Raw genomic sequence first — 26,270 nt, 5'->3', positions numbered from 1 at the left:
CTGCAGTGCGGCCGTTTTCTTCGTGCAGTAACACGGGCGCCGATGTGCCCATGTGACTAAGTCCTAACGGGAAAATATCAAAGCTTGATCGAGCATCAGGCTTGCAGGCTTGAACTATCATGCTCGCTCATCTCTATTTATTATCTATCCACTGAAATACTTCTTTAAGACACAGTGCGACAGAACATGGTCAAGTGTCCTAGGTTAATATATAAATAAACAACATATATATATATAATATGTGTGTATATGTATTAATATATAGGGAAAAAAATATATATATATTGAATAAATAACATGTTCAAGTGACCTAGGTTAATAAAGCTGTCATAAGCATAAGTAGGTTTTCTGGGAATTTTTTAAATTGACTTTTTCTGTTTCCTGCATGAAAAATGTCTTAATTTTAAGAAGCATTTATGGTACACACATCACATTCACGATCCAAAAGTTGTTGCTTGTGTATTGTGCACAGTCAGTGTATATGCATTTTGCCAATGATGTATTTTGGGGGAAAAAGTGAACTTTTTATTCTCCCCTTCAGCACAATAAATCTAAAATATATCAACAAGAAATGGAATGGGACCCTAAGATTGGCTTTACTGTACCGTCACCTCACCACAGTCTTCAAGAAATCATACGGTGTCAAACTGTGGTTGAGGGAATCCCTTATTACACCATGTTCTGGAAGCTAAACGTAGGTAAGCATGAAGCATTGTTTTGGGGGCTTTTTATGGTTTCTTTCATTTGCAGTTCATCATCATTGATTCGATTATAACAACTTTTAGCTCAAAGACTTTTCATGTAAGTTTCCTCGAGTGTTGCCAAGTGCTGTTTGCCAGTTTGTTGCACCCCCCAATCTTTGCACTTCTTAACAGTTAAGAATTATGTGTTTGGAAAAACAGCTAAGGATCTTTTGGAGATAGAGAATCTGAGCAAGAGCCTGGCAACACTAATGTTACAGCATCTGGAACAAATAGTCCTGTGTGTCATCTTAGCCAAATGTTCTCTATTACTTTAATATCTTGAATAGAGATGAGCGAGCACCAAAATGCTTGGGTGCTCGTTACTCGAACCAAGCTTTTTCTAATGCTCGAGAGCTTGTTTCGAGTAACGAACCCCATGGAAGTCAGTGGGGACCCAAGCATTTTTCAATTCTCTCATTGGACGAAAGCTGCCTGTGATTGGCTGAGCACCTCAGCCAATCACAATCAGCTCTTTCAGCAGGCGGGGATTTTAAATCCCCGCCTGCTGATAGAACAGCACAACAGAGCTGGAACATCGTGACTGAGCCCCGGCAGCTGAAGGTAGGTATCTATTTTTTTTGTTTTTTACACTACTTTTACTGGATTTTCAGGGAAGGGCTTATATTTAAAGCCCTTCCCTGAAATCCATTGACGGGGGTGCCAACAGCAGGATCCTCTACTGCAGCTTTCATGTGTGTGAGCTGCGGTAGAGAATTAAAGAATTCTTCTGCTGCATCTGTCACAGATGTGGCAGATGTAGCAGCAGGGAATTCTTTTTACTAATGGCAGATGTGTTGTTCTTCCCCACGGGGGACACGGCAGCGGCGGATAAGTAAGTTGTTTTTTTTTTTCTTTTTACACTAAAATCCTTGTTTTTCAGGGAAGGGCTTATATGTAAAGCCCTTCCATGAAAAAACTATGCAGGGGTGCTGGCAGACCATTGTTTTCAATGAAGAGGGTAACAGTGGAGAGGGTGAAATTTTCTCGAGCACACAAGCACCGCAGTGGTGCTCGCTCGAGTAACGAGTACTTTTGAGTATGCTAATGCTCGAACGAGCATCAAGCTCGGATAAGCATGCTCGCTCATCTCTAATCTTGAAACAAAAATTTACAATATTGCAATTAAATCTTTTACAGTAAAGGCAAATCCATTTACAAAGCTAGCAGTAGAAAACGGCAAGACAGTTTCCGCTGAAGAACATACGTTTTTGCTTTTTTTGCCTAGCAACAGAGCATTGTCACCCACCAGTCTGCAAAGGCACAAATGCCATCCATAATTCAGCACCCAAATCTCCTCAGTTTGTGATAAGGGGCAGGAGGACAACAGCAGGAAGCACTTAGTCTCGCTACTTTTTCTTTATCGGAAGACAATTTGGGCTTTGGGTTGGGTGGGCCTTCAAGGCAGCTTTGGCAGCATTCTTATTTTTCAAAAAAATACCCTGAGCTTTAGAGAAAAAAATGAAAATTGCTGACTTCTCCAGTGGGCTGCTCTTCTGTTGTATTAGTCTGCATTAAATAAATGCTTTTGAATTTAGTTGAGAGAACAAGCATGAGTGAATTATCAAGTTTCACTGGCCAAACTCCTAGTAAAATGAATGACAAGTGAGGAAATGGAGAGTGAATGTGATACTTAGAACTAAATCCCGAGGATTAAGGATTTCATTAATTTAACAGAATTCATTCAGCTCACACACAAGTAACTTTGTATCAGTGGTGAACTCTTTCTGTTTTTGAACACTTATATAGTTTTCATACATGATTATAGAACTTCTTAGTTGCACATGTATAAATAAACCATAGAAAGCAAAATAAACAAAAAAGACTAAAAATAGATATGCAGTAGTGGCCCATATTATGGATTCCTAATGGTAAGTAAAAGGGTTGTCAATAAAGATGAGCGAGCATGCTCGTCCAAGCATTAGCATACTTGAAGTACTCGTTGCTCGAGCCGAACACCCCGCGGTCTTCGGCTGCTCGAGAAAATGGAGCTCTGAGAGAGAGAGAGAGAGAGAGAGAGAGAATGCAGGCAGCTACCGAGCATGGGTCTGCATGGAAAATGCTCGAGTCTCCCATTGACTTCAATGGGGTTCGTTACTCAAAATGAGCTCTCGAGCATTACAAAAAGTTCTAGTTATCTAAGTCACAAATATAGACAAACACAATGTAGCTAAACTAATAACACACAAACAGTTATACCTTTCATCTCTCTTAGGCCAGGCTCACATGACCCAGTGAGCCAGCGTGCGGTGCGAGAGATCTTGTGCATTAACATGAAGCAAGTACGCAAAGACACGCGTAGTTGCTGTGTGCCGCCAATCCTCATGCACTGACTCCGCATGTATGCCCATGTAATACTCGCCAAGATAGTGCATGCTGTGATTTTTTTTCACCGCAAAAAACGTGTGAATGGCCCAATAGAAATCAATGGGCTATTAGCGTTGCGTGTAATGCATGGGAAATTTGCACGTGTAACGTGCAATGACAACACGCCTGTTTGAGAACAGCCTTATTAAGTACATTAAGTAAGCAACCACAGTGCAGTGAGAAAAAGTAAGTGAACCTCTGTTATAATGATTTCTCCTAGAGCTTATTGGCAAAAGGTGTTTCCGTTAAGGAGATGAGATTAGAAGTGAAGGTTAACAGGTGCTTTGCCTATGAAATAAAGTCACATGAAGCCTGGTTACTGACAAATATGTTCTTCTCATGGAAGATTGGTTAATAAGAAACATGCCTCAATGCAAACACTATTCAGCAGACTTCAGAAGATGTGTTGGTTTACATCAAACCATTTGCTTTTTCCTGCAACTGTACCTATTAGGGGATTCTTAATAAATACAGGGGATACTCTGTTCAAGATCCTCATTTATTGGCAAAGTGGAAATTGGCTACATAGCATGTCTTTCTCACTCGAGGACCTGTCCTGTCCTGCCTTGCACAAATAACCCATGGATTTGAAGAAACAAAGTTTCGTAGTTTCTCCTGCAGTGGTGCTGCAGGGAAATAAAACTGTTACTGTCTGATTTTCTTTTCAATTAAAGCTAATCGCTGCTGCTCCCAGCGGGGGGACACTTTATGATCAGTATTTAGGCCTTGGCCATAGGGCAATTTTTGATGCCTCCCTTTTAGTGAAAATCAGAATTAGATTAAAAGAGATGGTTGCCCTGTTCCCCCTTCAGGCGACTCACCAGATATTGGAAACTCTAGAAGCATATGTGCGATAGTGGCACCATGGATGTCACAGCATAACCAGAACTTGGTACTTGGCTCCAAACTATATCGCTGTCAGTTAACACTTGGATACAAGCCATAGAACAGCTGATTTTACTGGTGAAGGTGTTTCCAGCTGCTCATTTTCCCAGTAGAGATTGTTACTGGAGAAATGTATTATTACATGGTGGCCATTCAGATGGATAGTGTCTCTTCACTTTATCTCATGCAGGCGGTTCCAAGATTGCTTATGAATTGGGGTTGTCCTGATGGGAGAAACTCTTTAATATTAGGATTTAGCTGTATATTATATCCTGTTAATCACTCATAGGGATTATCATGATACTTGAGTTATACCATTCCCCATCTCTCATTCATAAAAAAGGTACACAGTGCCAAAAGTAAGTTTATTTCATGGCTTTTCAGTGCACTGATATCTTATTTAACCAATGATATATTTTATTGCAGAGTTCAGTCCTACAGAAATTACTAGTGTGGAAGCAGAGAGGCCCACTGTGTTGGCTGGAGAAACGCTTCATTTGAGCTGCACCGGTGAAGCCCCCTTTAATTCTAGGGTTATTTTGGAGTGGGTGCATAATAAGAAGGTAAAACATCATAAAACAACTAAAAACCTTGTGATTGTAATTATGATTAGTGTGGCAGGATTATCTTGGATTACAAACAAACATTTTTTCTCCAAAACATACAGTCAGCAGCTAGTAATATATTTCAACTGACATTTGGTGAGATTTTATCTCAGCACAGTTGCATTTGAAAACAAGCAAAACTGTACAGGAACAAATCAAAGCCTTGCCTGTCCTGCACTTACTGAACAGAGTTATCCCTGTCTATCAACTGGTGGGGTCTCTCCCTACCAGCTCACAAGCAACAGGTTTTCAGCAACTGCACTTCTAGTCCACAAAGTGGCTCACACAGACCAGCTTTCTGTGCTCCCCAGAGATAGAGACACTCCTATTTCCTGGGCTTCTCTTAAATATCCACCCACTTGATTAATTGCCCAGGAGGTGGACTCTCCCTGTTATCTTACATAAGTGAGGAATCTAGGAAAAATGTACCATCCCTCACTAACCATTCCCTAGTTTTATCACATTAGCAACATCTGTATTATTTCTATTAAAGCAGCGGGCCACCTTGCTTTCAGTAGGATGTAGAATTGTACTATGTTATTATCAGGCTTTTACAATGTATTGTACATTTGATGTTGATATAGATATGTAGGCTTAATGTACAGGCTGCATTAACAATGTACAGTCACATCTTGTTTCTCGAACTATTGTCAATGACACAACTCTGCTATTTTGTGCCCTGCTAGAAGTTGGTATAAATGGTTCTTGCTGATCTGGAAATCAGTGTGGTCATCTTGCTAACACTGCTTCAAGCCTTCTAACACGTTGAGCAATACTTAATACCAAAGTCTAGTTTATGATGTGTTTATACTACAAGTCACTTTACAAGATGTTGGTCCAATCTACTACATTGCAATATGTGATGAATAGAAGAACCATATAACAGATATTACTTTGTTAGGTAAAGGTAAAGTTCCTGGTGCAAGCACCAAGTCATGACTGACCCCTAGGGTGACGTCACATTGTGACGTTTTCTTGGCAAACTGTTTTTGCAGGGTGGTTTACCATTGCCTTCCCCAGCCATCCTTTACCCTCAGCAAACTGGGTACTCATTTTACCAACCTCAGAAGGATGGAAGACTGCGTCAACCTTGAGCCGACTACCTGAAGCCAGTGGGGATTGAACCTTTAAACTTCAGGTCTTGAGCGTTTTGAGGGCTCAGTCACACAGGTGTTTGTAACGGATGTTTTTCCACATGTCAAAAAATTTGCACTAGATAGAACCAATGCTTTTCAATGGCAGTGGTCACATGTGCGAGTTTTTACATGCAGAAAAACGCCTGCGGCGAAAATTATAGGACACAACGATTTGCGAAATGCATGTAACTGCGTTCTGCGGCAAACCGGTGTTCTGTGTATGTGGAACCTCTGGATGCTGTCGCATCAAGGGGTTTCACCTTGCGCTCAACAGGGCCAGCGGCAGCAGCACTGACCCCATTGAGAACATATACTGAAGATTGTGATCCTCTGCCACAGCTGTCACAGCTGTGGCAGAGGAGAACGATGTTCTCCCATTGAATTCAGTGGAGCCGGCAATACAGCTGGCTCCATTGAAAGTAATGTGCTGCCGGCAAGCGCTGTAGTGATTTTCGGGGGAGGGCTTCAAATATAAGCCCTTACCTGAAAAACAATCCAAAAATGTGTGAAAAAAAAATCTAAACTCCCCTCTCTGGAGCTGCCGGGGCTTAGTCGTGTCCAGCCGGCTCTTCTTCCTGCAGTGCTCTGAGTAGTATTTAGCAGGCGGGGATTTTAAATCCCCGCCTGCTGAATTGGCTGCCTCTGATTGGCTGAGCACTGTAACCAATCAGAGACAGCTCTCAGCTATTGAATGACAGCTGAGAGCTGCCTCTGATTGGTCCCTGCGTTTAGCCAATCAGAGGCAGCACTCACCCATTCATGAATTCATGAATGGGTGAGTGCTGCGTATGATTGGCTGAGCACTATGAGGATAGTGGGCAGCACTTGAGCGTCAAAAAGCCCATGTGACTGAGCCCTTTTGTGCAGATAAAGGCTGCTAGCAGCGTTTTTTCCGCCGTGCCACCCACTTAGGTCACGTGAATTTTTGAAAGGCATTAGTTATGCATTTAAAAATTCACGTACAAACGCCCGTGTGACTGAGCCCTGAAAATTGCATTTCTGCTGCCTTAAAGGGGTTGTCCCGCGGCAGCAAGTGGGGTTATACACTTCTGTATGGCCATATTAATGCACTTTGTAATGTACATCGTGCATTAATTATGAGCCATACAGAAGTTATTCACTTACCTGCTCCGTTGCTAGTGTCCCCGTCGCCATGGTGCCGTCTAATTTCAGCGTCTAATCGCACGATTAGACGCGCTAGCACAGATGGGTCTTTTCCCTTCGGCTCGGCAGCAGCGGCGTTATGGCTCCGCCTCCTTGTACGCGTCATCGCGTAGCTCATTTGTACAGAATACAACAGCAATTATTTGTGCCTTGAATTTCATGATGTTATTTAATGCTATTAGTTGTTCAGAGGAGCAGAAGAGTCCAGTGGACGGTTATGGATGCATTATTATTAGAGATGAGAGAGCGAGTAATGCCTTATGCGAGTACCTGCCTGCTCGTCTCTAAAGATTATGGCTCCATACCACTCAAAGGTCAAAGGGAGTCACAATACGGTCAACTGAATAAAGCCTAAGGGCTCCTTCCCACGGACGGATTTCCGCCTCGTAATACGCGGCGGAAATCCGCTGCATTGCCCGCAGCTATTAGGTTCTATTGAACCTAATAGCACAATGCTTACGGTGCGAAATTCCGCACCGGAAAATCACCCGTCCTCACCCGCGGCAAGCTCTATTTGCGACGGGTGTAAGCGCGGACGACTTCCATTGCTGTCAATGGAAGCTGTCCGTCACTTTGCACAGCGGAAGATAGAGTGAAACCGCTTCCCTGCCTACCCCCAGCCACGTCCTGCGGGACGTAGGACGCCGGATCCGGAGGTACGTATTGGGGTCTCTGGGGGTGGTGCCGTGACGGGCTCCGCCATAGAATTCCGCGGCAAAGCCCGTCACGGCCGTGTGAAGCCAGCCTAATAAAGCACAATCTATAACACTAACTGGTGGTGCATTATCATTTCATTGCGGATAGTCATATCTAGTGTCATTTTAATGAAATCATTGTGTGTGTTAAATACACAAAGGTTTATTAATGTACAAATATTCTATCCCTTCAGGTTCTGCACTCTGATAAAACATCCTTTAAGACAGGCAGTGGCTTCGTGGGAGACAGGCTTCTCGAAATTAAAAATGTTACAAAAAAGCATGGTGGAGTGTACACTTGCAGGGATTCCAACTTCCCAAATGTGGCCAAAAATATTTCTATAACTGTACATGGTAAGTAATTATTTACCAATAGCTCATACTGGTATGAAAAGGAAAAAAGTATACTTAAAGGAGACCTCGGAGAAGTATGAGAAGTGTGAGAACATTATATGTACCATAAAGTACTGCATATATTTCCCTTTTATCCTGTCATATGATCACTTGAAAAGCCTGGTCCTGAGGCTGCACTACTGAGAGCCTACACAATATTGATACAAAGTCCTTGTGTGTAGAGATGAGCGAGCATGCTCGGTAAGGTCAGTTATTTGAGCAAGCATCGCTCTTCTCGAGTAACTGCCTTCTCTTCCGAGCGTGCTAAGGGCGGCAGCAGGGGGCGGCGGGGGAGAGCGGAGGAGAGCAGGGGGGAAGGAGGTCTCTCGCTCCCCCCCGTTACCCACTGCCGCTCCCGCTGCCCGCCCGAGCACGCTCGGAAGAGAAGGTAGTTACCTGAGAAGAGCGATGCTTGCTCGAGTAACTGACCTTACCGAGCGTGCTCGCTCATCTCTACATGTGTGTGTAGATCCAGTTTCGCACAAAGTCTATGTGATGACTGCGTTGAGAATTCCGAGCAGACATGTCATGAGAATCTCTCAGCTTTAGGTTTTGGGCCAGCAGTTTTAAAGAATCATAGCTCAACATAGAATTAAAATATTAAATCCTTAATGCTACAGGACATACGTTTACGTCCTCCCTGGGGGGCACTTAATGCAACAGGATGTAAAAATACGATCTGTGGATGGCACGGGTTCAGAAGTGAGCCTATACCATCCCACTAAGGGAGCCGGCTGTGACTGATGACCTCCCACTGCAACAATAGGGATCAATGAGAACATCATTGATCAATGTATGTCGCGGCATGTAAAGGGTTCACAAAGGATGCGGGCTCCCTCTGTGATGTCATTCTCTCTTCACGATGTAATTGTGAAGAGCCAATGGTTTACCATGGCAACCGGATCCCTTATACCAGTGTCTGGGCCTGCCATGGCCTGTGACTGCTATTGTGAGCAATACGGCATTGCAGTATAGAAGTATTGTGATGCATTATCCTAGCGATCAGATGTAAAGAATGTAAGAAGAATAAGAATAGTGTAGAAAATAAACATGTATAAAAATAAAACCCCTCCTTTTATGCACACTTCACCCCGTTTGTATGAAAAAATTAAAATGTAAAAAAAAAAAAAAAACACACATATTCATATCATTGTATCCATAGCAACCTGTACAATAAATTGAACACACTATTTATCCTGCATGGCAAAAAAAAACCCTAAAAAAAGAGGCAGAATGCTCATTTTATTCATTTTACCTATTCAAAAAAAAGTGATCAAAAAAGCCCTATGTACCCCCAAAGTGGTACCAATAAAGACTAAAGCTCATGATGCAAAAAACAAGCCCTTACAGCTCCGTCCATGCAAAAATAAAAAAAGTTATGGGTTGTTGAATGCAACGATTTAAAAAAACAAGGGTTTTTATTGTGCATAAATGGAAAAACCTGAAAAAAAATAATTTTCGTATCGGCGTAATCATACCGACCTGCAAAAAATGTTAGCTTGTCATTTATGCTGCATAATTAATGTTTAAGAAAAAAAGAAAAAAAAAGCAATGGCAGAAATGATGTATTTTCTTTCCCTGCCCTGAAAAAAACTTATAAAAGTTTTACATTACATGCTCCCAAAAATGGCACCAATAAAAACTACAGTACGCCACGCAAACTACAAGACATCATACGGCCACGCCGATGGAAAAATAACAAAGATAAGGCAATCCCCCTAAAATCGTCACGTCCTTATGGGGTTAAAACAAAAGTTTGATGCTTTTTAAAGGCCACTTAAAAGCCCCTTTAGTTTTGGAGGTCTAATTTAATTGCAGTCAAGCACTCCTAAGCATAGACATTCTGCATCTGGAAGGCCATTTATGCTTTGAAGTATGTGGAAACACTTCTAAGAGGCTGTAAATATTAATCTCATCCTTGTTAATACAGAAGACCTAATATGGGAAGGTAACGTATAAATCATAGTTGTACATCCTTACCCTCGCTGCTAGTATAAGAGCTGGTGGTGAGGTCGCTCCATTAGCAGAATGTGTAACAGTTTTGGATTCCATCATTGAGCTTCCACAGTCCATCCTAAACCAAATAATCAGACTGGCTGCATTCCTCTGGCCGGTATCAGAGGGATCTGCAGCAATCGTATCATACATTTAGGAAAATAAAGCCAACAGAATTGCAGTTCTCTGGGAGTCCGATAAGAATCACTGTAATAGCATGAAGTGGCTTGCTTTATTGATTCTGCCACCCAAAATGTTTATGTGAAAGTGAAGCCGGGGCCGGTTACTCTACGGCAGTCATGCCGGGGTTCTTCACTAACACTCCAGTTTTGTGACAGCCTTGTTTCTAGAAATGCAGATTTTATTCTCTCACTTTACTTTTCCCTTTCATTGAAGTTCTTCTCACTTGGTTATCAAAAAATGAGCTTCCAACAGGAGATTGTAACTAAACAGCAGACATAAGTAACACCTACAATATAAATGTATTCATTGTGCTCAATATGGTCCAGAGGCACAACTTGCAGCTCCTGAGCCCCAATGCAAAGTCTCTGAGAGGGCTCCCTGACTTACCATTGCCATTGACAATACTGGTGCTCTCTTATGTGGCAGGAAGGCCTTTGGGCCCATTTAGGCACCGAGTCCTGGAAGCACTTTCCTCTGGTCTCACAAACTTGCCTAAAGCTGGACACAGTAATAAAAATAGTTATCATTTGTTTTACATTTTTGATTTGTTTCTGCTGTGGTGCTGCTGAAAAGGCAAAAAAATTTACAAAAAGTTACATGGCGATTTTAGCTTGAAGAGGTCGTCCAAGACCAAAAGCTGCTCGGTGTCTGTCCATTGACTTTATCTAATATAACACTTCAACCCATTCACTTGACTGGGGATGAGCTGAAATACCAGACACAGCCCACAGACAGGCATAGTGCGGCTTTTGCAAAAAAAAAAAAAGCAAAAAGATTTTCTTTTTTAGCCCTGGACAACCCTTTAAAAAACTGCATACACAGCAATTAGAGGACAGAAATAGTAAGTAAATCCATGCCATCCAACAGTCCTGTTTTACTAGGGATTATTCTAAGAAACGGGTCTCAAAGGGGTGTTTTTTTGCCATAGAAGTAAGTAAGAGAGGCTTTACATGGGACAACTAACATCTGACTAGTCGCTTGGTACAGCGAATGTAAGCAATAGTTGTTCTTTATAAAGATGGTCACCAAGTATTCGTTTACTAGTCGCTAGTTGTTTTGTTTCAGCTCACCTAAAAGTAGCTGCTGGTTGATTATCATTTGTTTGTCACGACTAGCCAATAACTTTGCAGGGAGGTGTGCACTTCAGCGACTGAATGGGTTCACTCATGTTGGTCAATTCTCTGTGCGCATTTCTGCCACTGGCGAAAATGTGCTCTATGTTTGTACGCATTTGCGCACCTGAGGCTCAATAGGAGTATATGTGGGTGCGCAAATGTATGCCTTTGTGGATGAAATCGCGATTTTGCGATGTTAATTACTAACACTGGTGACTAATTAGGCTGGCCCACCTACTCATTAGAGTGCCCTACCTTTTCAAACATGGAGCAGGTGTGTTCTGCACCAATGTGAATAGGGTCGATAGCAGGCCAAAGTATGGATCTCCACCAGAGGACGTGATCGGGCTCCATTCAGAGCACGATCAGGTTCCATTCTAACGAGCGGGAATATGCTTACGCTTATGTGAAGGAGCCCTAAGTTAGATATTATGATGGTGCTCAACTCCATCCTATTTACTTTCAAATGCACAAAAAAGTTGCTCTTCCTTAATGCCCAAATTGTCCTTGTTTGTAAAGATGATGCATATCATACATAAGTGTCATACATATTGCTTCCCAATATACTGGAACTACTGGTACTTGGCAGGAAAGAAGTACAATGGGGTAGATTGATCAAAACTAGTACAAAATAAAAGTGGTGTTATTGCCCATAGCAGCCAATCAGCTGTCATTTCCTGAAAGGAGATAAGTGCCCTGATCAGTTGCTATAGGCAACTAACATTTCTTTTGTACTTTTTTTAATTGATGATTGATCTTTAGTAGAGATGCTCGTTTAGAGCAATTACTCCTTCGAGGATCGCTTTTTTCGAGTAACTGCCTAATCGGGCGAAAAGATTTAGGGGGCGCCAGGGGTGAGTGGGAGGTTGCGGTGGGGAGTGGTGGGGAAAAAAAGAGAAAGAGCTCCCCCTATTCCCCCATGCTACCCCAGCTCCACCCCGCCGCCCCCGAATCTTTTCACCCGACTAGGCAGTTACTCGAAAAAAGTGTTGCTCGATCTAGTAATTGTCCTAAACGAGCACGTTCGCTCATCTCTAATCTTTAGCTTTTAACCCCACAGTCATCACTTTAACAGATGGTGATTTGGATAGATGTTTGTATGAATTGGATAGATAATTGTCATATGCTAAGTGACCGCCTATGAGGAAAAGTTAGAATTCGTAACATGATCATCTTAAAGAATAAATATTTTTCTGCTCACTTCTAAACTTATGGTGATGTGTTGGCCTGTTTTATTATATTTTTTTTCTATCTGACTCTGTATGTACCAAAACAGGCTGAATCCAAGTTAATATATAGGGGGTAGACAAAAATATGGAAACACTGTACGAAATGCATGTAATTTTAATCATTAGCAATGAGCTGCCTTTTTGATGCCTGCTTGGCTGAGAGCTTTCCCGACAAATTTGTGTTTACTTCACCTCTTGCCCTCCTCTGGTTTTGGGAGCCAGCTGGTAACAACAGCTGATTGGCTCAAACCCCCAACCAATGGAACCTTGTTACTCGGACAGGTGGTCACTTCTGCCAGCAGCATCTGTATCATATTACCTTAAGTTACATGGGATTATAAGTTATATTGCAATAAGACATTTTAATAAATCATACTTCAATAAGACCCATTTTAAGGTATGCATATTGTATGGTGTTTCCATATTTTTGTCCATCCCCTGTATGTGTCATTTTTATTTCTGATTTTTTTTCTCTCTCTTATTTTTTTCAGAAAAGCCTTTCCTGAAAATTATGGGTTCATCTCCAAATAGTCAGGTATATGTAGTGATGAAAGGTCACAAAGAACTGAAATTGGTCGTTAAAGTTAAAGCATTTCCACCTCCAAAAAGTATCTGGTGAGTCGCTGTCAACAAATATTTATTCCTTTTTGATATCTCATTTTACTACATACCAAATGATTTCCGACCCTGTAATATTCAACATAAGAAATCTTCTATTTTCTACGTCTTTCATGGCGTTATTCAATCTAAACCTTACGACATATTTATTTTTATCATGAAGGTAAGCTAGTCACATAAAAGAATATTACTCATCCAAAGAAATGTTGGAAGATAAAACATTATTGAAGTATATTAACCCAGGAGGAGTTAGAAAAATGTAGCCCCGCGAATTCTAGAATTCCATCATATTAAAATGAAAGCCACTATCTCCAAATGGAGAAAGCGGCGAAGAATCTTCCCAGGAGTGGCTGGCAGATCTGGTTAGCATGATCTAAGACCATCATTCATGATTCTGAGCAGAAATGATATTTATGGGAGAATAGCAAAGGAAATTATTGGTATGAAGGAGTAACAAGAGTATTAAAGATAAGATCCTGGGCAAATATCCAGCTTCCTGTCTGTATAGTGATATGTAATTGGTTTAGGCAGCAACATTTCTTTTGGCTTGTTCGAAGGCTTGACTTTAATCCAGTAGTGCTGCTAGGAGAGGAACTGGAATGGGCAGCACTGCTGTGGGCATTTCTGTAATTAACATCTCATACCCTGTTTCCCTGAAAATAAGACATACCCTGAAAATAAGACCTATCATGATTTTCCAGAAGTTTTGAGGATGCAAAATGATTTTTTAGGCTTTTTGAGGATGCTTGAAATATAAGCCCTACTCCAAAATTAAGCCCTGCTAACAGTTAATTTAAAAAGTCAATTTAAATAGTTTCCAGGCAGCTATACATGTAAAAAAGTTAAACCTTTTTGAACAAAAATTAATATAAGACACTTATTTTCGGGGAAACACGGTAGATGGTGATGGAGAGAGCAACACACATATTTAGGGTGGCTTAACACAGTTGAGCAGATTTACTATTGAAAATGCAACAATTTGTGCCAGAAAACGGTCTTGCATGGTTTGTGTCACATGTATCATGTGTTTTTAGATAGTTTAGGAAACTTTTTATGACTTGTCCAACAAAGGCGCATGGCTTTGTGAAAAAGGGTGTGTGGCCAAAATGCAAACCCATGCACCCAAATTGTGCCAACATTTGATTCTATTTTTAGCCTAGACTAAGCCAATTAATAAGTGGTATAAAATTAGACTAGATGACCTTAAGAAACACTAGATTTATCATTCAGCAGAGTCACTGTGATAAGCCTGGTGCATTTAGAGACTGCCTAGTGTAAGTTTGCAGTATTGACAGTATTAATTAACCTGCCTAAGTGTTTCTTACCCGTGTGATCATTCTCAGTGAGAGAAACCAAGTAATCTTGTAGATATGATACCTTTTAATGGCTAACAAAAATACATGATGTTACAGCGAGCTTTCAGATCCTCTGTTGATCCTTCCTCAGGCTAAAACTGAACTAGTTTGGATGGGGCACATATATAATATACAAATGCAGAGAGGATACCTCCTCTTCAATGAAATACAAATGTTCACACACAGAAATTTGAGACTGTTTTGCACTCAAAACTGAAAACAGACAAACTGATCTGAGACATAAATACTTAATCAGTCCACTGAGCTCAGGAATGTGACCATTTTATGATGTGTCTTATCTCTCCTTCAACCTGCACATGGAAGGAGATGCAGCACCACCTATTGGATAGCAACATTATTACTAGAGATGAGCAAGCATGCTCTGTTAGGGAAATTACTCGAGCGAGCATCGGCATTTTCTAGGGGGGGTGGCGGGGGGCGGCAGGGGAGAGCGGGGGAGTACAGGGGTAGATCTCTCCCCCCAGCAACCCCCGTTCACCCCCGCCGCCCCCCAAATCTTTTCAGACAAGCAGGCAGTTACTCAAAAATGCCAATGCGCGCTCGAGTAATTTCCCTAACCGAGCATGCTCGCTCATCTCTAATTATTACAAGCCAAGTTCTGAATTTTTATGAAATTTAAAAAAAAAAAGATGATTGGGAGGAGGACAACCCTCTTGATCTCCTTCAGACCTTTCATATTTTCCACTTATGCAAGAATTCCGGGCTGAGGTTCAGAAAACCAGAAACGAGAACACAGTTTTTGGTGCAGGATTTTGAGCCAAAACTGGAAGTGGCTTCAAAAGAAATGAGAAACATAAAGAAACGACTTCTACTTCCTGCTGAATCCATTCATTGTAGACTCAAAAAACTGCTGCAAAAACGGCAGTGGTATTTGCCCAGGAAATCTGTGTAAAATCACAATCAGTGAAAGAATTGTTTTTCAGATCCATATGTACAAATGTTTTGCAAATAGGCCAGACAAGAATACGAGGAGAAGAGGGTCAGCAGAAACACACACACATACCACCAAAAAACGTTAAACTGTGAGATTTAGTATCATAAACTTTGATCCTAAAAAGCAAACACAGGAAGGCATCTGAGAGATAAAACAGCAAGCTTCCTTATTAACGGCAGCTGGTTGAGATTATTTGTATTTGTTTATTTTTTGTGTTATTATTAAACAAAATAAATTATGAAATAACTTCCCAAAATTAGTTAAACATCACAAACTTTTCTTATTTTTCTATACTGTCCACAGGTACAAGGATGGAAAACTAATAGAAAAGAACCAAACCAAGTGTTACAAAACCAGCCCCAAAAAGCATAACTTGGTTATAAAGAATCTAGAGGAAAATGATGCAGGGATTTACACTGTACTGGTCTACAATACTCAACATAATCTGCGAGACAGCTATAGCTTCACAGTGAAGGTCTATGGTAAGTGCTGCCTTCAGTGATAATCTACAGTGCATTCAAGGGCATAAAGAGGACTCAGAGGGACCCTACTTCTAGCTAATTTATATTCTGTAGCTCAGCAAGAAGTGGGAAATACATGGAAGGGAATAACATATAACTGTAGGATCAGACTACGCAGCATATGTCAGATGTCTGTAGCCACGTACCCTACAGGTCAAAAGCTTTAGAATACCTCAATGTCTTCACTTATTCTTATTTTAACACAGTTCAAGCCCAGCAAATAACATAAATGGTTCAAAAATTCAAAAGTAAGTTACAAGAATATTATGAAATTTTAACCTGAAATTAAACAATAGGCTGCCTGCAGACGGCCCGGTCAGATCCCGCTGTGTGCGGACCCGTGCCCCTTCATAGCCTTGCGGCTTACCTGCTCCTGGCTTCTCCTCTCTGTGCTGTGTGCCGGCTGTCGCCCAGCCGGCACATGCGCAGAGCGGAGCCGGTCCCTCACCACTGACATTTCTGTGTGGGCCTCTGCAAGACCCGCACAGAAATAGAATATGCCGCGATTTTTTTTCCACGTGTGTTTTCACGCGGACAAATCACAGCCGTCTGCCTAAGATTGCGTTATCTAATGCAATCCTATGCAGGCGACACAGGCGGAATTTCCGCCATGTGCAGGGGGCCATAGTCTGAATTCTTCAGGGAACACATAATGGACAGCTGCTTTGAAGCACAGAAAGCAAAATTATGGTTTGAAATTGGATGCAAACTATTGCTGATGTCTCAACTTTTGTACATTACTTTTAAACCCTCTGGCTCTACATAACAAGTGTGGGAACAGCCAGCATTACAACACCCTCTAGTGCAGGATTTGAACAGTTTTGTTCTTCAGGACAAGCACATTGCTGTCATAATGGCAAGAAAAAGGCAATTATGCAAAGAAAACAGACAATTATCACACTTAGAAATGTAGGTCTGTCCTACAAAGAAAATGCTAAGAAAGCCAAGGTGGCAGTCAGTGCAGTTTCCTATACCATCAAAAGGCACTTAGAAACTGGAGGAAACTCTGATAGAAAGGGATATGGTAGACCAAAGTTGACTACAAAATCAGATGACAAGTTTTTGAGAGTCAACAGTTAAGTATGATTGGCGCCCCACAGCACAAAATTTTCAAGCACAGCTTATGGACTAATGAATCAAAATTTGACATCTCTGGTACGTCATGCAGGGTTTTTGGATGCTGTTGAATATGTGAAAGAATGGCTCCTGAGTGTGTGACACCAATTGTCAAACATGAGGGAGGAAGCATTATGGTCTGGGACTCTTTTGCTAGATCTAGAGTTGGCAACTTGCGTAGGGTGACTGGCACACTGGACAAATAGGGCTACCACAGCATTTTCATACTCAATGCAATACCCTCTGGTGTACGCCTAGTTGGTCAGGGGTTCATATTAAAGCAAGGCAATGATCCAAAACCTACTGCTAGATTATGTCAGAACTACTTAAGAAAACAAGAAGAATGGAATGGCCTGCACAGTCTGTAGACTTAAACCCCATTGAGCTTGTTTGAGATGAACTGGATAGAAGGGTGAAAGCAAAGCAACCTACAAGTGCAGCACATTTGTGGGAACTTCTGCAACAATCTTGGGAAGAAATTTCTGAATGCAACTGTAGAAACAATGCTTTGATTGTGCAAAGCAGTTAAATCAGCTAGAGGTCAAAAATCTAGATTTAATTTGGTAAAACAAAGTCAATTCATTATTTGTATTCATCTTAAGTTGTTTGTTTTCTGCTTCCATTTCAAATTAATTTAAGGCATTAAACTATAAATATCGATAAAAACTAGAAAAATTGAAGAGTTCTAAAACTTTTGACCAGTAGTATAGACGCGAAACAGTAGGATATACAGAACTTAACACTATCTCCTTAGTTCCCTAATTACTTAATTATTTCTCATATTAGATTGATTTTAACAATAAATATGTATACAAAGGTTGAAATAAAATCTCTGTATGCCTCCAATTTTAGACTTCTATGGGTCCTTTCACAAGGGCAGAATTTTTACATCCCTGTGAATTCCGCACCAAAATCTGCAAATCGCATTGTGGATTTTGATGCAGAATTGCTGGATTATGTAAGCCATTGTATTCTGTAGATATTGGTGCAGAATTTACCCTAGCTTGCTGAAAAGCTCCACCCACGTGAAAGAGTCCTATGGGTGTTGTATTCTGCGTCCATAGAATTTGAAGTTTACGCAGAACTAGAGATGAGCGAGCATACTCGCTAAGGATAAATACTCGAGCGAGTATTGTCCTATTCGAGTACCTGCCCGCTCGTGAGAAAAGATTTGGGTGCCTGTGTGGGTGAGCGGTGTGTTGCGGGAGTGAGCAGGAGGGATTGGGGGGTGGAGAGCGAGAGAGAGAGATTTCCCCCCTGTTCCCCTCCACTCTCCCCCACCGACCCCACCAGCACCCGAATCTTTTCTCACAAGCGGGCAGGTACTCGAAAAGGACAATACTCACTCGAGTATTTGTCCTTAGCGAGTATGCTCGCTCATCTCTATGCAGAACCATAATACACTGGTGTGCATGAGCCGAAAGGCTGTTTTTTTGTGTAATAGTTATGCAATACCGTGTATACTTATAATAAAATCCAGTCAGACTTGGCCTCTGTTAAGTCACAGATTATTTTAGCAGTAGAAAGAACAGAGAAATTTGCTAGGATATGCATGCTATAATGATAAAGAAATTCCTTGGAGTGAGCAGAAGAATTTTGGAAGTTTTTTTTATTTTTTCCTGAAATTCTCTAATGGACAAAAAGCTTCAAGAGATGCAATGTTTAATAGATGAGTTCAACTTGGGCACAGGTGCGCAGAACACGCTGTACCAATAGTGATGGTTTCATATACTGAATTCCGTGTAGAAGCGCCAAAAATAGGGATGAACACTACCTGTTCCCATTATCCCCAGATCTGCCACAGATGTGAAATGGGAAAACAACACAAATGTGGCATGAACAGCCAAGTGCTTGACTCCCGTAAGGGACATAAAATCTGCAAATGTTCCTGTTTTAGATTAAGCTCGGGATAAAGCATATAACTCCCCTCTCAAGCAAAACAACTCCAGAGTTTCTGGAAGCTTCACTTTTAACCACTATGATGTGAGTTCAAAACTAGAGATGAGCGAACACCAAAATGTTCGGGTGTTCGTTATTCGTAACGAACTTCCCGTGATGCTCGAGGGTTCGTTTCGAACAACGAACCCCATTGAAGTCAATGGGCGACCAGAACATTTTTGTATTTCGCCGATGCTCGCTAAGGTTTTCATGTGTGAAAATCTGGGCAATTCAGGAAAGTGATGGGAATGACACAGTGACGGATAGGGCAGGCGAGGGGCTACATGTTGGGCTGCATCCTAAGTTCACAGGTCCCACTATTAAGCCACAATAGCGGCAAGAGTGGCCCCCCCCCCCTCCCAACAACTTTTACTTCTGAAAAGCGCTCATTAGCATGGCATACCTTTGCTAAGCACCACACTACCTCCAACAAAGCACAATCACTGCCTGCATGACACTCCACTGCCACTTCTCCTGAGTTACATGCTGCCCAACCGCACCCCCTCCCCCCCACAGCGCACACCAAACTGTCCCTGCGCAGCCTTCAGCTGCCCTCATGCCACACCACCCTCATGTCTATTTAGAAGTGCGTCTGCCACGACGAGGGACCGCAGGCACACACTGCACAGGGTTGGCACGGCTAGGTAGCGACCCTCTTTAATAGGGGCGGGGCGATAGCCCACAATGCTGTACAGAAGCAATGAGAAATACAATCCTGTGCCACCGCCATCAGGAGCTGCACACGTGGGCATAGCAATGGGGAACCTATGTGCCACACACTATTCATTCTGTCAAGGTGTCTGCATGCCCCAGTCAGACTGGTTATATGCACCTTAACAGTAACCGCGTTGGTGGTAATGTGGTGGTGACTGCGGACCTAGTACCACGGTTGTATTTTGTTGGTTTTCGGAATGTGGCCAGGATTAAGTGGGCCGTGGCGGGGGGATGGTGGGGGGGCTCTCTTGTAGTGTCGGTAAAGGTGAAATTCTTGGACTGCCACCAGACGAACCAATGCAAAGGCATTTGCCAACAATGTTTTCCCTGTTGGAGGAGGAGGGGGATGTTTTTGAGGCACTACGTGTCCTCTCCACGTGTCCGTGGTTATATGCACCTTAACAGTAACCGCGTTGGTGGTAATGTGGTGGTGACTGCGGACCTAGTACCACGGTTGTATTTTGTTGGTTTTCGGAATGTGGCCAGGATTAAGTGGGCCGTGGCGGGGGGATGGTGGGGGGGCTCTCTTGTAGTGTCGGTAAAGGTGAAATTCTTGGACTGCCACCAGACGAACCAATGCAAAGGCATTTGCCAACAATGTTTTCCCTGTTGGAGGAGGAGGGGGATGTTTTTGAGGCACTACGTGTCCTCTCCACGTGTCCGTTCCATGTAAGCAATAGTAGCACTCAAGACAGGCCCCAGTAACAATTCTGAAGCAGCAGTATAGCGGGAGCGCAGTCTTCGTTCCATGTAAGCAATAGTAGCACTCAAGACAGGCCCCAGTAACAATTCTGAAGCAGCAGTATAGCGGGAGCGCAGTCTTCGTTCCATGTAAGCAATAGTAGCACTCAAGACAGGCCCCAGTAACAATTCTGAAGCAGCAGTATAGCGGGAGCGCAGTCTTCGTTCCATGTAAGCAATAGTAGCACTCAAGACAGGCCCCAGTAACAATTCTGAAGCAGCAGTATAGCGGGAGCGCAGTCTTCGTTCCATGTAAGCAATAGTAGCACTCAAGACAGGCCCCAGTAACAATTCTGAAGCAGCAGTATAGCGGGAGCGCAGTCTTAGTTCCATTTCAGTAGCCTTAGTATAGCCAAGGCACAAGTGACATTTATGTAGCTAAAGTGTAGGCCAACCCCACACACCTTTCTGTACCATGAGTGCAGGCGAAGAACATAGAAATTACTATGATTACACTGTAGGTGAGGGCCCCAAAAAATTGGTGTACCAACAGTACTAATGTACCTCAGTAAAAATTGGCCATGCCCAACCAAGATGGCAGGTGAATCGCTTTGGTTAATGTGGCTTAAGTGGTAACTAGGCCTGGAGGCAGCCCAGTGTAACGAAAAATTGGTTCAAGTTAAAGTTCCAACGCTTTTAAGCTAATTGAAACTTATAAAAATTGTTCTGAAAAATTATTTGAGTGAGCCTTGTGGCCCTAAGAAAAATTGCCCGTTCAGCGTGATTACGTGAGGTTTCAGGAGGAGGAGCAGGAGGAGGAGGAGGAGGAATATTAGACACAGATTGATGAAGCAGAAATGTCCCCGTTTTGGATGGTGAGAGAGAACGTAGCTTCCATCCGCGGGTGCAGCCTACGTATTGCTTAGGTATCGCTGCTGTCCGCTGGTGGAGAACAGAAGTCTGGGGAAATCCAGCCTTTGTTCATCTTGATGAGTGTTAGCCTGTCGGCACTGTCGGTTGACAAGCGGCTACGCTTATCTGTGATGATTCCCCCAGCCGCACTAAACACCCTTTCCGACAAGACGCTAGCCGCAGGACAAGCAAGCACCTCAAGGGCATACAGGGCTAGTTCAGGCCACGTGTCCATCTTCGACACCCAGTAGTTGTAGGGGGCAGAGGCGTCACCAAGGATGGTCGTGCGATCTGCTACGTACTCCCTCACCATCCTTTTGCAGTGCTCCCGCCGACTCAGCCGTGACTGGGGAGCGGTGACACAGTCTTGGTGGGGAGCCATAAAGCTGGCCAGGCCCTTAAAGACTGTTGCACTGCCTGGGATGTACATGCTGCTCGATCTACGCACATCCCCTGCAACATGGCCCTCGGAACTGCGCCTTCTGCCACTAGCGCTGTCGGCTGGGAATTTTACCATCAGCTTGTCCGCAAGGGTCCTGTGGTATAGCAACACTCTCGAACCCCTTTCCTCTTCGGGAATCAGAGTGGGCAGGTTCTCCTTATACCGTGGATCGAGCAGTGTGTACACCCAGTAATCCGTCGTGGCCAGAATGCGTGCAACGCGAGGGTCACGAGAAAGGCATCCTAACATGAAGTCAGCCATGTGTGCCAGGGTACCTGTACGCAACACATGGCTGTCTTCACTAGGAAGATCACTATCAGGATCCTCCTCCTCCTCCTCCTCCTCCTCCTCCTCAGGCCATACACGCTGAAAGGATGACAGGCAATCAGCCGGTGTACCGTCAGCAGCGGCCCAAGCTGTCTCTTCCCCCTCCTCCTCATCCTCCTCATGCTCCTCCTCCTCCTCCTGTACGCGCTGAGAAATAGACAGGAGGGTGCCCTGACTATCCAGCGGCATACTGTCTTCCCCCGCCCCCGTTTCCGAGCGCAAAGCAGCTGCCTTTATGGTTTGCAGGGAATTTCTCAAGATGCATAGCAGAGGAATGGTGACGCTAATGATTGTAGCATCGCCGCTCACCACCTGGGTAGACTCCTCAAAATTACCAAGGACATGGCAGATGTCTGCCAACCAGGCCCACTCTTCTGAAAGGAATTGAGGAGGCTGACTCCCACTGCGCCGCCCATGTTGGAGTTGGTATTCGACTATAGCTCTACGCTGTTCATAGAGCCTGGCCAACATGTGGAGCGTAGAGTTCCACCGTGTGGGCACGTCGCACAGCAGTCGGTGCACTGGCAGCTTAAAGTGATGTTGCAGGGTGCGCAGGGTGGCAGCGTCCGTGTGGGACTTGCGGAAATGTGCGCAGAGCCGGCGCGCCTTTACGAGCAGGTCTGACAAGCGTGGGTAGCTTTTCAGAAAGCGCTGAACCACCAAATTAAAGACGTGGGCCAGGCATGGCACGTGCGTGAGGCTGCCGAGCTGCAGAGCCGCCACCAGGTTACGGCCGTTGTCACACACGACCATGCCCGGTTGGAGGCTCAGCGGCGCAAGCCAGCGGTCGGTCTGCTGTGTCAGACCCTGCAGCAGTTCGTGGGCCGTGTGCCTCTTATCGCCTAAGCTGAGTAGTTTCAGCACGGCCTGCTGACGCTTGCCCACCGCTGTGCTGCCACGCCGAGCGACACCGACTGCTGGCGACATGCTGCTGCTAACACATCTTGATTGTGAGACAGAGGAGGAGGAGGAGGAGGAGGGTGCTTTAGTGGAGGAAGCATACACCTCCGCAGATACCAGCACCGAGCTGGGGCCCGCAATTCTGGGGGTGGGTAGGACGTGAGCGGTCCCAGGCTCTGACTCTGTCCCAGCCTCCACTAAATTCACCCAATGTGCCGTCAGGGAGATGTAGTGGCCCTGCCCGCCTGTGCTTGTCCACGTGTCCGTAGTTAAGTGGACCGTGGCAGTAACCGCGTTGGTGAGGGCGCGCACAATGTTGCGGGAGACGTGGTCGTGCAGGGCTGGGACGGCACATCGGGAAAAGTAGTGGCGACTGGGAACTGAGTAGCGCGGGGCCGCCGCCTCCATGATACTTTTGAAGGACTCCGTTTCCACAACCCTATACGGCAGCATCTCAAGGCTGATGAATTTTGCGATGCGGACGGTTAACGTTTGAGCGTGCGGGTGCGTGGCGGCGTACTTGCGCTTGCGCTCGAACACTTGCGCAAGCGACGGCTGAACGGTGCGCTGAACTACACTGCTGGATGGGGCCGAGGACAGCGGAGATGAGGGTGTGGGTGCAGGCCATGAGGCGGTAGTGCCTGTGTCCTGAGAGGGGGGTTGCATCTCAGTGGCAGGTTGGGGCACAGGGGGAGAGGCAGGGGTGCAAACCGGAGGCGGTGAACGGCCTTTGTCCCACCTTGCGGGGTGCTTGGCCATCATATGTCTGCGCATGGTGGTGGTGGTGAGGCTGTTGGTGTTGGCTCCCCGGCTGAGCTTTGCGCGACAAAGGTTGCACACCACTGTTCGTCGGTCGTCAGGCGTCTCTGTGAAAAACTGCCAGACCTTAGAGCACCTCGGCCTCCGCAGGGTGGCATGGCGCGAGGGGGCGCTTTGGGAAACACTTGGTGGATTATTCGGTCTGGCCCTGCCTCTACCCCTGGCCCTGGACACCGCACTGCCTCTTGCAACCTGCCCTGCTGATGCCCTTGACTCCCCCTCTGAAGACCTGTCCTCCTGAGTAAGCGTTGCACACCAGGTGGGGTCAGTCACCTCATCGTCCTGCTGCTCTTCCTCCGAATCCTCTGTGCGCTGCTCCCTGGGACTTACTGCCCTTACTACTACCTCACTGCAAGACAACTGTGTCTGATCGTCATCGTCCTCCTGACCCACAGAAAGTTGTTGAGACAGTTGGCGGAAGTCCCCAGCCTCTTCCCCCGGACCCCGGGAACTTTCGAATGGTTGGGCATCAGTGACGATAAACTCCTCTGGTGGGAGAGGAACCGCTGCTGCCCAATCTAAGCAGGGGCCCGAGAACAGTTCCTGGGAGTGCTCCCGCTCCTGAGCAGGTGTTATTGTAGTGGAGTGAGGAGGCTGGGAGGAAGGAGGAGCAGCAGACAGAGGATTCGGATTGGCAGCAGTGGACGGCGCAGAACTGCGGGTAGACGATAGGTTGCTCGAAGCACTTTCTGCCATCCAGGACAGGACCTGCTCACACTGCTCATTTTCTAATAACCGTCTCCCGCGTGGACCCATTAATTGGGCGATGAATGTGGGGACGCCAGAAACGTGCCTCTCTCCTAATCGCGCAGCAGTCGGCTGCGACACACCTGGATCAGGAGCTTGGCCTGTGCCCACACCCTGACTTGGCCCTCCGCGTCCTCGGCCGCGTCCACGTCCTCTAGGCCTACCCCTACCCCTCAGCATGCTGTATTACCAGTGATTTGATTTCACAGGCAGGAAATAAATTGGCGCAAGACTGCAGGCCAAATATAATTTTTGCCCTTTTTGGAAAACGAAAGGCCCCACTGCCTCTAGTGAATGAATTATCTAAGTTTAATAACTGTGCTGTGTCCCTGCTTATGTGTCACAGAACGTGAGGGTAGCAGAGTTATTATAACTCTTGGAGAGCAGGTATTTTTTTCCCAATTAAGGAAAGCAAATGGCGAAGCCAGCAGTAAAGCGTAGCTGGGTGCGTATGATTTAGCACTGTTCTTCACGCAGCTCACACGTCTCCACCGCCCGTAAGGACGGACAGAGGCTGGACAAATAGATTTGTTTTCAGTTTTTTCCCACCAACAGGCAGCACTGCGTATATTCAATGAACATGAGAAGTTTAATAACTGTGCTGTGTCCCTGCTTATGTGTCACAGAACGTGAGGGTAGCAGAGTTATTATAACTCTGGCAGAGCAGGTATTTTTTTCCCAATTAAGGAAAGCAAATGGCGAAGCCAGCAGTAAAGCGTAGCTGGGTGCGTATGATTTAGCAATGTTTTTCACGCAGCTCACACGTGTCCACAGGCGTTAGGACGGACAGAGGCTGGACAAATAGATTTGTTTTCAGTTTTTTCCCACCAACAGGCAGCACTGCGTATATTCTATGAATAATAACTGTGTTGTGGCCCTGCCTATACAATTCTTTCCCTGCAGTATCAATGGAGGGTGGAATGCTCTGCAGAGGCGATTTTGAGAAGCCCAAAAAAAATGCAGCACAGCTAACAGCAGCCTGGACAGTACTGCACACGGATAAATATGGCCCTAGAAAGGACCGTTGAGGTTCTTGAAGGCTACACTCACTCCTAACACTCTCCCTGCCTATGCAGCACTTCTGTCCCTAATGCCAGGTGCAACGGTCTGCAGAGGCGATTTTGAGAAAAAAAAAAATCCCACTGCTAACAGCAGCCAACACACAGCTATCAGTGGCCCTAATAAGGACCTTTGGGGGGTCTTGAAGCCTACACTAACTACCAATTCTTTCCCTACAGCAGCTCCGGTATAAACAGCACTGTCCCTCATCTAACTCACACCGCATCTGAGGCGAGCCGCGGGAGGGGCCGACTTTTATATTAGGCGAACACCTGATCTCGCCAGCCACTCACAGCAGGGGGGTGGTATAGGGCTTAAACGTTGCAGGGGGAAGTTGTAATGCCTTCCCTGTCTTTCAATTGGCCAGAAAAGCGCGCTAACGTCTCAGGGAAGGAAGTGAAAGTAACCAGAACACCGCATGGTGTTCGTTACGAATAACGAACATCCCGAACACCCTAATATTCGCACGAATATCAAGCTCGGACGAACGCGTTCGCTCATCTCTATTCAAAACACATCCAGGTATTCGTGGGGAGAGTAAAACTTATATGAAGGCGTTTTTATGCATCAAGTATAAAACATGTAATGTGAGAGTATGCATTAATGTGCATGCACCATTTGGATTAAGATTGGGAGAAACAAAAATGGAGATAGCAGGA

The 26,270-nt window shown here is 44.6% G+C and overlaps 1 protein-coding gene across 1 annotated transcript in view; it reads left to right on the top strand.

Annotated features, from left to right (window-relative positions):
- LOC136580796 (vascular endothelial growth factor receptor kdr-like) overlaps window positions 1-26,270 on the top strand; it is a 203,148-nt gene that overhangs the window by 78,029 nt on the left and 98,849 nt on the right. Inside the window, exons 5-9 of the mRNA XM_066581654.1 lie at window positions 542-698; window positions 4,419-4,555; window positions 7,787-7,946; window positions 12,999-13,122; window positions 15,739-15,917. Coding sequence (XP_066437751.1) covers window positions 542-698; window positions 4,419-4,555; window positions 7,787-7,946; window positions 12,999-13,122; window positions 15,739-15,917 — 757 coding nt within the window. The remainder of the gene's footprint in view (window positions 1-541; window positions 699-4,418; window positions 4,556-7,786; window positions 7,947-12,998; window positions 13,123-15,738; window positions 15,918-26,270) is intronic.

Source organism: Eleutherodactylus coqui, chromosome 10, assembly GCF_035609145.1.
Source record: "Eleutherodactylus coqui strain aEleCoq1 chromosome 10, aEleCoq1.hap1, whole genome shotgun sequence".
NCBI lineage: Eukaryota > Metazoa > Chordata > Amphibia > Anura > Eleutherodactylidae > Eleutherodactylus > Eleutherodactylus coqui.
The sequence above is the reverse complement of the archived record's forward strand: the minus strand, read 5'-3'. Positions and strand labels throughout refer to the sequence as shown.